At 37.8% G+C, this 11,448-nt stretch overlaps 1 protein-coding gene across 2 annotated transcripts; it reads right to left on the bottom strand.

Annotated features, from left to right (window-relative positions):
- Positions 1-812: 812 nt before the first annotated feature.
- LOC107875780 (ABC transporter B family member 19) lies at positions 813-7,571 on the bottom strand. 2 transcript variants are annotated; one of them, XM_016722616.2, is made up of 10 exons: positions 7,286-7,571; positions 7,074-7,128; positions 6,772-6,947; positions 6,337-6,537; positions 5,950-6,209; positions 5,520-5,833; positions 5,119-5,342; positions 3,116-3,459; positions 2,605-3,035; positions 813-2,433 (listed from the first exon to the last, which is right to left on the bottom strand). In XM_016722616.2, the coding sequence occupies exons 1-10, from the start codon at positions 7,562-7,564 to the stop codon at positions 965-967; spliced, it is 3,753 nt and encodes a 1,250-aa protein (XP_016578102.2). In that variant the 5' UTR covers positions 7,565-7,571; the 3' UTR covers positions 813-964. The 2 variants fall into 2 exon arrangements, with proteins under 2 accessions (XP_016578102.2, XP_047269946.1); XM_047413990.1 differs by lacking the exon at positions 6,772-6,947 and having other exon boundaries at positions 821-2,433; positions 7,286-7,369.
- Between the last annotated feature and the right edge of the window lie 3,877 nt (positions 7,572-11,448).

Below are 11,448 nucleotides of genomic sequence, written 5' to 3'. Positions count from 1 at the left end.
TCAGTCAATGGACTATTAACGAGAAAATCAGGTCCAACACACAGGTCTCAGCCTTCTTCTTGATCCTTGACTTGGCTATGATTGCTGAAATTTTGCGCTGAAATTTTGCCATTCATTGAAGGGAATTGCAGACTCTGGAACTCATCAGAGAATTTGCAATCTCGTTTGTTTAAGGTACCTTGGAAACTTGTCAGAGTTTCCAGTCTCCCCTTTTTTTTTTGACTTGCACCGGGTGTCCAAGACTCTTCGAGCCCCGACTAATCCCGGGGGTGCACAGGCCCTCGGCAAGTTTCCAGACTCTTTTGTTTAGGGAGTTGCAGTCTCTGGAACTGACTTGGCTAATTCACCTAGGAAAGTTCTATTCAATGCTGTCAAAGGCACTCTTAAGCCCTGAAGCAACACTCAAAATGTGTTGAGTGCTTTGCCTCACTTAATATGCGCTTCAGTGTTGTCATCAAGGTTCTAAGGCATACTTTTCCTTGTCAATGAGCCTCTTCTGAAGAGGCGACATTGAACAATTCATGTTTAACTTTATCGTATTTTTTTGCAATTTCTTTCTTCATATATTTGCTAAATTGCTATTAATGCTTATAATTATTACTCTTGGACTAAACATACACCTTTGTATTTTTTGCTCCCTTTGCACCTTTTTCGTTAAAGCCACACTTTATTTGCGCTTAAAGCTTCAACTGACCTTTGCACCGATGTCCATGTGTCTGTTGTAAGACAGATTCTTGGTTGCATTCCTCTAAATAGAGTTTTTTCGCACTTTTTGCTCTTGATAACACTCATTCTCTTTGAAGCTAATTAAATAATTCAACACCTATCAATCCCATACTGGCCCTATCTTGTATATTTTTCTTCACCAAATGCAACAGTGTGACAACTAACAAATGAATAGCTTACATGAGGTGAACCCTACCCTTACTCTTTTCTTTTATGCAATTATCAGCATGCATCAAATCTATTTCTCTATACTTTGGAGCCTAACAAGTCTTGAATAAACGCCTTCTGGTTCTGCCATCAGGTTTGAGTGACTACCCTTTTCCACAATCTTACCTTTGTCCATAACAACAATAGTATCTGAATTTATCACTGTGGAAAGCCTGTGAGCTACTGTCATCTGTGTCACTTTTGTGCCCCCGGATCTGTTTAGTTTCATTGATTCCAGTGCACTCACCACTGCCCTTTCAGACTCGGTATCTAAGGCACTTGTTGCTTCATCCAACAGCATTATTCTTGGCTTTTTGAGCAAGGCCCTTGCTATTGCTACTCGCTGTTTTTGCCCCCCAGAAAGTTGAGAACCCTTCTCCCCAACAAGAGTGTTGTATCCGTCAGGCAAGTTACTTATAAACTCATGTATGTTTGCTGACCTTGATACTTCCACTATCTCAGCTTCTGATGCCGTTTCACTCCCGTAGCAGATATTTTCTCTAATTGAGCAGCTAAACAGGAGTGGCTCCTGCTGTACCAATCCAATCTGTGCCCTCAACTTTCTAAGATTGTAATCTCTTATATCCTTACCATCAATCAGAACTTTTCCCTGATTCGTATCATAGAATCTCAGTAACAACGCAACAATTGAAGATTTTCCAGCTCCACTTTCTCCAACAAGTGCCACCTTTAATCCGGCTTCAATTTGTAGACTGAAATTGTTGAGAACTGTTACTTCTGGTCTTGATGGGTAACAAAACTGGACACGTAGGAACTCAATTTCTCCTTTGATGTTTTCGGGTTTTGAAGTATCTGGCATGTCTGGTACAATTTCTGTGCTCCGGTCGAGGATTTGGAATACAGGTTTTAGTACATCTATGGCTGATATTACAGTGGGTATCAGTGTCCATAGTTCTGTAATTGAGGGTACCGTGAGGGAAAATATCTGGTATGCCCTTATCCCATCCTCAAAGCTGGCTTGATTCCTGTCAACAAGAATGGTTGTGTACCATAAGGCAACTGCATGAGCTATGTTCCACAACAAGAGAGAGATGCCTTGAATAATTCCAAATTTGATGCTTTCTGACTTGCCTTTCCTAAGTGGTCTCTTTAAGGAGAGTTTGGCCTTCTCAAGTATCTGTTCTTCGTGGCAAAAAGATGCAACCGTTTTTATATTAGTTGCAGATTCAGAAGCTAGGGCAACAAGTTCGGAATGTGCTAGACCACTATCACCAGAAAATCCTTTAGCTGACTTTGCTTGAATGAGGCCTCCTATGAAGTGGCATGGCATCACCGCCCAGGCTACGAGACCCATTCTCCAATTGACTTTCATGCTTACAGTTGTTGCAATCACTATGGACGAAATGCACTGGACAATGATAGACATGCGATCAGATATTATGATCTTGACTGTGGATGTGTCACTGGCTATCCTTGATGTAAGTGATCCAATACTATTTTCGGGCTTTTCAAACCAAGCTAATTCATTTCGTAGTGTGGCTGCAAACAGTTTTTGAAATATAATAAGCATCAACTTTTATATTGGTGAAAGAAATTCTTTTGCACGAGTCAAAACTGAATGTCAAATAGGCAGAGAGAAAGGAGAAAATGGAAGAAAAAAGAAACATAAATTGATGGATCTAATTTTCAAAGAATGTATAAGTAAGATACCTGTGTACAAAGCTTGCCTTAGATTTGTCATGGCCTTTTCACCAATTACTCCAAATAAGTAATGTTGTAAAGTGTGAGCAAACAAAGAAATCACTCCGATTGAGGCAAATATTGCTGCATACAGAGCTACTTTCTCCTTTGAATCTGGATGATAATATGCAACTCCTATTGTAATGATGAAGAACCCAAAAACAGGTTTAGAGATGCCCGCAAAAGCTGCTGCTAATGAGCCAATAGTTGTCTTTATGATCTCTTTCTCATTCAAGGCAAACCAGATCCTGAAAAATAGGTGTGTTTCTTTTCTTCGGATCTGCTCCTTCTTAGGTAGTTCCTTAAGCTCTCTTTTGCTTTCATTGGGATCATCAGGTTGCTTATGGTCCTGAGATGAATCCTCTTGTATGGAAAGAAGTTTTGTATCTGTAGCGTCCAACCTATCAATTAAATGTATTTCATTTCAATCAATTAACAGTCTGATTTATAATGATGAATATGATATAGCGTTTAATCTGACCTGGTTTGACAATCTTGCATGATGCTCTGCATGCTAAATAACCTGTTGTAGAATGTGCTCGTATCTAATAGGTTATTATGTGTTCCCGTCTCCACAACTTTCCCATTCTCAACAATAGCTATCATGTCTGCATTAACAATAGTTGACATTCTGTGTGCAATTAAGATGACTGTTCTGCCTTGTACTGCTGTTTCAAGTGCTTCTTGAACTTGCTTCTCTGACTCTGTGTCAAGTGCACTGGTGGCCTCATCAAGTAAAAGAATAGGCGGATTTTTTAATATTGCTCTTGCTATTGCAATTCTCTGTTTCTGTCCACCTGATAGTTGGAGACCCCTTTGCCCTACCTAGAGTAGGACATTTTAACAAGAAAGCTAATTCAGCATGCTTCAGTTTTTTCATGGAAGCTTTGCTATAAAAGGAAAAGCACATAGTTTTGGATGTACTTTGATCATACTACTATTACTACTTCCTTTTGACCTATCATGCTGAGAGGATCAGAGGAACAGTAAAATATTATAGCTATTAGAGATGGAAGAATTTAGAATCCTCAATGGGTATTTGTCTCTTGATTTCCTATAGTAGTAATTAGTATTTTTTCATTATTAATTGAATTCTGCCTTTAGTTTTCATTTTACTGTCTTAGGGGCTTACTCACGTGAGTAACCCTTGTTTGTTATCAAATTGTTACATCTTATGTCACTTAGTACTTTTAATATGGAATATAGTAGCCTGCTGTTCTTGTTTGCCTTCTTTCATTTTCCTTCTGTGCTATACTGGCAAGTTGAATTAGCAACAACACTGTCAGGTGGTCTTAACAAATTCTTTCTTGAGGAAATGATTATAATGCATGCAGGCTGCAGCTGAAATTGGTGTTCATGGAATTATATTGGTTCACTTTAATAGCATATCTACTGTGGGAGTTGGAAAGCAATGTGTTCTCATTCCCTTCAACAATATCTTATGTTCGATGTTTCGAAAAGGATCCAGGTAAGTCATTCTTCGTTGGATCGGGTACAAGACTGCTGTGTGCACACTTTTTTCTTTTTTCCAGGTGTTTTCAACCTGAAACACGCCTTTTGGTCTTCTTTTTGTTACCAGAGGTAGAGAAGCAGAAAACCCTTATTTCTTAGATAATGAGTATAATAATAATGATTATTATTAATTTTGACTAGGAGGTGTGAGTGGTTGGCTGTAGCAGGAATTGAGAGAGGTACAGCTAGGCCGAAGATAAACTGGGAATGGTGATTAGACAATATATGACACAACTTCAGCTGACTGATGATATGACTTAGATAGGAAGGTATAGAGGTCAAGGATTAGGGTAGAAGGTTAGTAGGTAGTCTAGTGTTGTCGTGCTTCTAGTAGTATGATTTAGGTATCACGTAGTTTCTTTTTCTCCAATGTGTATTATATTTGTTGCTACACTTGTTTTGTAAATTGCTATTTTGTTATCTCTTTTTCTTTCATACTTTCTTGAAAAAAGAGGGCAGCTTGGTGCACTAAAGTTACCGCTATGGGTAGGGTCCGGGGAAGGGCCCCATCACAAGGGTGTATTGTTCGCAGCCTTACCTTGCATTTCTGCCAGAGGCTGTTTCCAAGGCTTGAACCCGTGACCTCCTGATCACATGACAGCAACTTTACCAGTTACTCCAAGGCTCCCCTTCCCTTTCTTACTTTCTTGCATCGGTTAAATTTCTTTTGAGCCGAGGGTCTGTCTGAAATAGCCTCTCTATCGATAAGGTCTGCGTACATCCTATCCTCCCTGCACCCACTTGTGGGATTAGACTGGGTGTGTTGTTGTTGTATATCATTAATTTGCCTGTTCCTTCCTGCATGGTTTTGCCCATAACTTCATGAATGTAGAAAATCTTACCATTTATTCTATTGAAAATATGCGGAACTGGATACCACAAACTGTGTAGACGGCTATATTTCTTTTTTTTCCTTTCTAGAATTAGCCTAATGAAACAGTTGATCATGTATATGAATGATAATGGCCTGACCTCTGTTAGATATTGATCTGGTAGCTGGGATATGAAAGAATGTGCATTTGCCAACAAAGCAGCTCTTTCAATCTGCTGATCATTTGCGTCAATGTTTCCCATCTTAATGTTGTCTTTGATGCTGCCAGCGAATAGAGATGGCTCCTGGGAAACTACTCCTATGTTTCTCCTAAGAAACTTCAAATCAAGATCTTTGATGTTGTGATTGTCAAGGAGAATATCACCTGATGGTTTTCATACTGAATGAGTTTTTGGATTTTTGTGTAATTTACGTATTGTATTTGATTGATGCAGTATATTATGAAAACTTTTAGAAATTTTCATGTGAAACTTTCTTTTGTCAGATGCTTCTGCAAATTCAGCATCTAAGAGTAATGATTAATAATGAATATTTGACCAACCTCTCATGGGATCATAAAATCTCATTAGTAGTGAAATGATGGTGCTTTTACCACACCCGCTACTTCCAACAAGTGCCACTACTTTTCCTGCTGGAATTGACAAAGTAAACCCTTGAAGAACTAACTTATCCTGCCGTGATGGATAAGCAAAGTGTACATCCCGTATGTTGATGTTGCCATCAATTACTTCAGATGTCATCCCTCCGAAGTCGGCATTTATTGTGGGTTTTCTGTCGATCATCTGGAAAACTTCCTTTCCTGCTGCTTTTGCTTGATTGAAGATTTGTATATCTGGTGCTGCATACGTAAGTGATCTGCAATTTGAAAAAGAAAAAGAAAAAACTCACCTGGTTTCTGTTTCTAAGGAACTTGAATTTCTGCTTCATAATATGAAGAGCCTGTTGAAGAATATGAAATTTTTTGCTCTTACATTGCTCCAAACAGAATACTCATAACTGCAGCTATGACATCTCCTCCTGTTGATCTTTTGGCTGTTACAACAACAGCTCCCACCCATACAATAAGAGCCCACGAAGTGAAAGTTATAGTCTGGAACATGCCTGTTCCAACACCTTTTATAAGTGCTTCTTTCTTGCTTATCCTCATTTGTCTCTCTATGCAATCTGAGAAGGATTTGATTGATAGATTTTCTCCAACAAAAGCAAATACAGTTCTGATCTGGGAGATTGTCTGTCATAGAGCATCAGATATGCAGTATGAATAAATTGTTGTTTGATATTGCAAAAAATAAGATTGACAATTGGACTATGTGCTATAACATGAGGTTATTACTGAAGAAATTTCTATAACTTGTCACCTCTTCTACCATCGATGTGGCCTCTGAAAGGTATGCCATTTTTATAGTCGAAATCTCAGTCATTCTCTTTGTATAACTGGCGCCAGTTACCATTATCAGTGGAACAACTAGTAAGGATAGGAGAGACACTTCCCAACAGGATACAAATGCAATTAATACTCCAGAACCAAACGTTGCAATGCATGATAGAAAATGTCCCAACTGTCACGTGAAAAGAAGAAATGTTAGGTATAAATGGATGATATTAGATTGTAATTTATGAACTTCTGGATGTGCACGATGTTATAAGTAATTTTTGTTAAGCAAACTTTCCGTCTGCTATTGGACAGTCTTTGAACTTGATTTTGTACGACAGGCAACTGGTGCAGGTATGAGGAAGCACTTTTTAAGTGCTTTGAAACTAACAGTAATGTTTATAAGGATGAGCTTTTGCACCTTCTCTCCGATGGTGTCCTGTATTAGTGACATGTGGTTGCCTATGCCTGTAAGTACTTTACCACTAGTTAACTCTGTATCAAATGTCCCAATATCCTGTCTTAGCACTGCACTTAGAAATTTCAGTCTCAAACGTGCTACTTGTCTTTGACTAGCGTACATCCAGCATCCTATCTCTGCATATTTCACATTAGCACTTTTTTAAGTTCAAAATTTATGGAGTTAAGTTTCTACTGTTTCAAATCTCTGTGATTTTGAGTTTTGCTAATTGGACTTCAGTATGATAGTAGTAAGGTAGTTACCCAGCACTCCAGCAGGAAATGTTGCGAAGGCCATATACCAGACAAACGGGACGACCTGAAATAAGTGTAAGCAAAACAGCTGAGTATGTTTACACCTCTAAATACTTTTGTTTCAACTTTTAACTTCGAATATTCATTTTTCTTCAATTTCTCAATTAAATATTGTCCGAACACCTGGTTCATGATTTTGGATATGCCAGTAAGGATTATACCTTGTTGAGTGCTCTAACCATAGCTGGAATGTCATCAATATTATTTCCAAATGCATCAAGGGCTTTGCCTAGCAGATAATAGCCAACAGGCTGGGCAAGTCCATGGACAATGGAACCCAATGTCCCCAATGCCATGAGCGTCCAGTCAAGTGAATCTGCTTCACTCAGTAGTTTGTGAAATGGCAAAGTCTCAGCTGCAGCCTTCTTAATCGCACTGTCCACGTCAGTTTTTTCTCTCTGCTCATTATGATCATCAATGGCTTCTCTAACTTGAGCCATTTTTCTTTCTGTTATTTTCATGCACACGTACTTGGCTCTATTTATATGCTTGTGTTTTAACATATCTAATACAAACATATCGTTAATAACGTCCACCAGGAATATTTGCTGGGATATACCTAAGGAAATAATATACTAACATAGTAATCGATCTGTCTTGTCTAACTTTATCCAGTATGGTAAACAAAGGTTAATTAGTACGAGCTGTCATCGAGTAGTGTTGGATAATTTATATATTAATCAATATTCCATTACCATTAACTGGCATGAGATTATCGACAAAAGAGATTAGTCTAAGCAACTTTCTTTATTTTTGTCCCAGTCATAGGACTAAGACTTTCATGCAGCTGAGTTCAAGAAGCTAGTTCCCTTAGTTGAAATTGTAAAATGCTATATATTCGTTATTCTGCAGTATATTCTATAAGTATAATTGATTTTACTTACTTTTGATTAAAAATTACAAATATTATAGAAGATTAAATTATTGTGGCATTTAAAGTCGATTGAGACTATTATGTTGATCCAATAATGTCACTTTAGGGGTACTATTTATTCGAAAACAACCTCTTTATCCCGCAATAATAAGAGTTTTTTATTATCCTTATACCCTATTTGTAGGATTACATGGAGTATGTTGTTGTGTTAGTTTCCAGAGAGTGAAGAACATAAGAAACTTAGTTTACTTGTTGATGAACAAGTGAAACATAAGTTTGATAAGTTTAACAGAGAGAGATTGATAAAAGCAAAAACATATCTTTATTGCAGATTTAAACTTATTTATAGGTTACATTCATAATTGAAACTAAATAACTAACTCCTAAGGATAAGGATAACAACTACAGATAAGATAGAAATCAAATACTGCTTCCAGATAACTTAGAAATATGATTGTTGCAGTACTTATGCATTTTTCTAACACTCCGCCTTGCTTTAAGAGCTGCAAACTCCAAGTTTATTCTTGAGAAGTTGGAATTTGCTTCTAGGTAAAGGCTTGGTGAAGATATCAGCCAGCTGCTCCTCGATTTTGCAATAGAGCAGAATCACATCACCAGTTTTTTGCACTTCCCTCAAGAAGAAAAGCTTGATATTGAAGTGTTTCGTTTTGGCATGAAATACAGGATTGTGAGAAATTGCTATCGCAGATTGGTTGTCCACAAATACTTCAGTTCCTTTTGTTTGATTCATATGCAGATCAACAAATATTTTCCTCAACCACAGAGCTTGATTCACTGCTGTTGTTGCAGCCATAAATTCTGCCTCTGAAGTGGATTGCGCCACAATATCCTGCTTCTTTGAGCACCTCGAAAATATTCCGGAGCCAAGACTAAAGCAATATCCAGATGTGCTCTTCATGTCATCCACTGATCCAGCCCAATCACAATCAGAATACCCAAGTAGTTTCAGATTTGGATTTTTTTGAAACTTGACACCATAATCAATGGTTCCTTTGATGTATTTGATTACTCTTTTTGCTGCTTTTAGATGCAGCTCACTAGCACAATGCATGAACCTCGATAAAATGCTTACAACATACAAAATATCAGGTCTTGTAGCGGTGAGATACATCAAACAGCCGACTAAGCCCCTGAAGTATGTTTCCTCCACTTTTTCTACTCCATCATTCTTGCTTAGTTTCTCTTTCTGGTTCATAGGAGTACTCATCTCCTTGCAATCTTCCATGTTGAACTTCTTGAGAATTTTCTTAGCATAATTCTTTTGGCAAATGAAAACTTCATTCAGTCCCTGTTTGATTTCCATTCCAGGAAAATAGGACATTAGACTAAGATCAGTCATCTCGAAGGCTTGCATCATTTCTTGCTTGAAATCTTCAATATTCTTTGTATTGCTCCCTGTAACTAGTACATCATCAACATATATAAACACAACAAGAATATCAATGCCATTATGCATAACATAAAGTGTAGATTCTGATAGACTCTTTTCAAAGCCTAACCCAAGCAAATGATCATCTATTCGACCATACCAGGCCCTTGGTGCCTGTTTAAGTCCATAAAACGCCTTTCTTAGCCAGTAAACTTTGTCCTTTTTTCCTTTTGTCACAAAGCCTTCGGGTTGCTCAACATAAATTTCTTCCTGGAAAACCATTAAGAAATGCCGATTTGACATCCATCTGATACACTTTCCAGCCCAATTGCGCAGCAAGAGCAAGAATTAACCTGATCATGTCAAGCCTAGCCATTGGTGCGAATGTATCAAAGTAATCCACACAAAAAATTTGAGCATATCCCTTAACGACAAGCCTTGCTTTATGCTTGTTGACTGAACCATTAATATTTAACTTTGCTCAGAAGACCCATTTCAACCCAATTACTTTTCTGTCTTTAGGTTGATCAACAAGCTCCCAAGTTATGTTCTTCTCAATCATAAACAACTCCTCTTTCATTGCAGCCGCCCAATTTTCATCATTCTTAGCTTTAATGTAGCCAGCAGGTTCACATACTGCCACATTACATCTCTGATATATATCAGTAAGTAGTCGAGTACCTTTAATCAGTGAATGATCCACCACTTCATTTTGCGATGAGAGTGATATTTGCTTTTCAGGAACTTTAGCAGGAAACTTTTCTGCTGAGTCCAAAGAGTTTAGGACAAATTTCTCTGAGTCTTCCCAACACCATTCTTCATTTTCCATAAAATACACATCTCTATTGAAGATTATATTTTCTGTTTGTGGTTGGAAGACTCTATACGCCTTTGAAACTGCACTGTATCCAATAAAAATGCCCAGAACAGATTTCTTATCTAGCTTGTCTCGTTTAACTTGAGGAACATAGGAAAAACAGAGACAACCAAACACTTTAAGGAAGTTTAATGATGGTTTGAACCCATACCAAGCTTCAAAATGAGTTCGACCTTTCACCGCCTTTGTGGGAATCCTGTTTTGGAGAAAAACTGATGTATTTGCTGCTTCTGCCCAAAATTTCTTTGGCAAGTTCTTCTCGTGCAACATGCATCTGGTCATCTCCATTATGTATCTGTTTCTTCTTTCACTTACTCTATTTTGTTGAGGAGTATACAGAGTAGTACGCTGATGATGAATCCCTGCTTCCACATAAAATGTTGAATTGTTGAGAAGTGTATTCCTTTCTATTATCTGTTTGTATGGTCTGAATTTTACAAGCAACTTTATTTTCTACTTTTGCTTTGAACTTCCGAAAGACATTAGCAGCCTCTGACTTATGCTTGAGAAAGTAAATCCAACACATACGAGTTAGATCATCAACAAAAGTAGTAAAGACTACCTTTTAGTGAGGGAGTCCTTTGAGGTCCTGCTATATCGGTATGAATTAGTTGCAATTTCCTTGACGCTCTCCAAGTTGTCTTTGGAAATGGAAGTATGCTTTGTTTCCCATATTGACACGCAAGGCAATTTGAAGAATTCACTTCTAAAACAGGTAGGTCCTCGACTATTTCTGCCTTTTGCATTTTAAGCAACCCTTCATAGTGATAATGTCCGAGTCTTTTGTGCCATACTTCTGCAACATTTTCTTTGGCTGAAAAAATCACATGCTCCTCCTCAAATGGATCTAATGAGAAACTTTTACCTCTCATTCTTACTTTAAACATTTCTTGATTTGATGCATCCTTGATCAAGCAATGTTTATCTTCAAAATTTAATTTGAAGCCGTTTTCCATCAATTGACCAACACTAAGCAAGTTTTGATCTATTTCAGGTACATAAAGCACTTCAGAAATTGTTTTTGTACCTGAGTGACTTGGAATAGCAACCGTTCCTTTTCCTTGTACAGGAATATATTCACCGTTACCTATCCTGACTTTAGTAATGGTCGTAGGCTTCAATTCCTTGAAGAGATCCTTGTCGTTTGTCATGTGATTAGTACATCCACTATCAATCAACCAAC

The sequence above is a fragment of the Capsicum annuum genome, chromosome 6 (genome assembly GCF_002878395.1).
Source record: "Capsicum annuum cultivar UCD-10X-F1 chromosome 6, UCD10Xv1.1, whole genome shotgun sequence".
In the NCBI taxonomy this organism is placed as follows: Eukaryota; Viridiplantae; Streptophyta; class Magnoliopsida; order Solanales; family Solanaceae; genus Capsicum; species Capsicum annuum.
This window is presented reverse-complemented; position numbering and strand designations above follow the sequence as displayed.

Excerpts from the sequence above, each read along its gene's own strand:
- LOC107875780 (XM_016722616.2), bottom strand. The coding sequence starts at position 7,564 with ATGGCTCAAGTTAGAGAAGCCATTGATGATCATAATGAGCAGAGAGAA. Across the intron at positions 6,538-6,771 it reads AGGACACCATCGGAGAGAAG|TTGGGACATTTTCTATCATG; the intron begins GTGCAAAAGCTC and ends TTCACGTGACAG. Across the intron at positions 3,036-3,115 it reads ATGCAAGATTGTCAAACCAG|GTTGGACGCTACAGATACAA; the intron begins GTCAGATTAAAC and ends TTTAATTGATAG.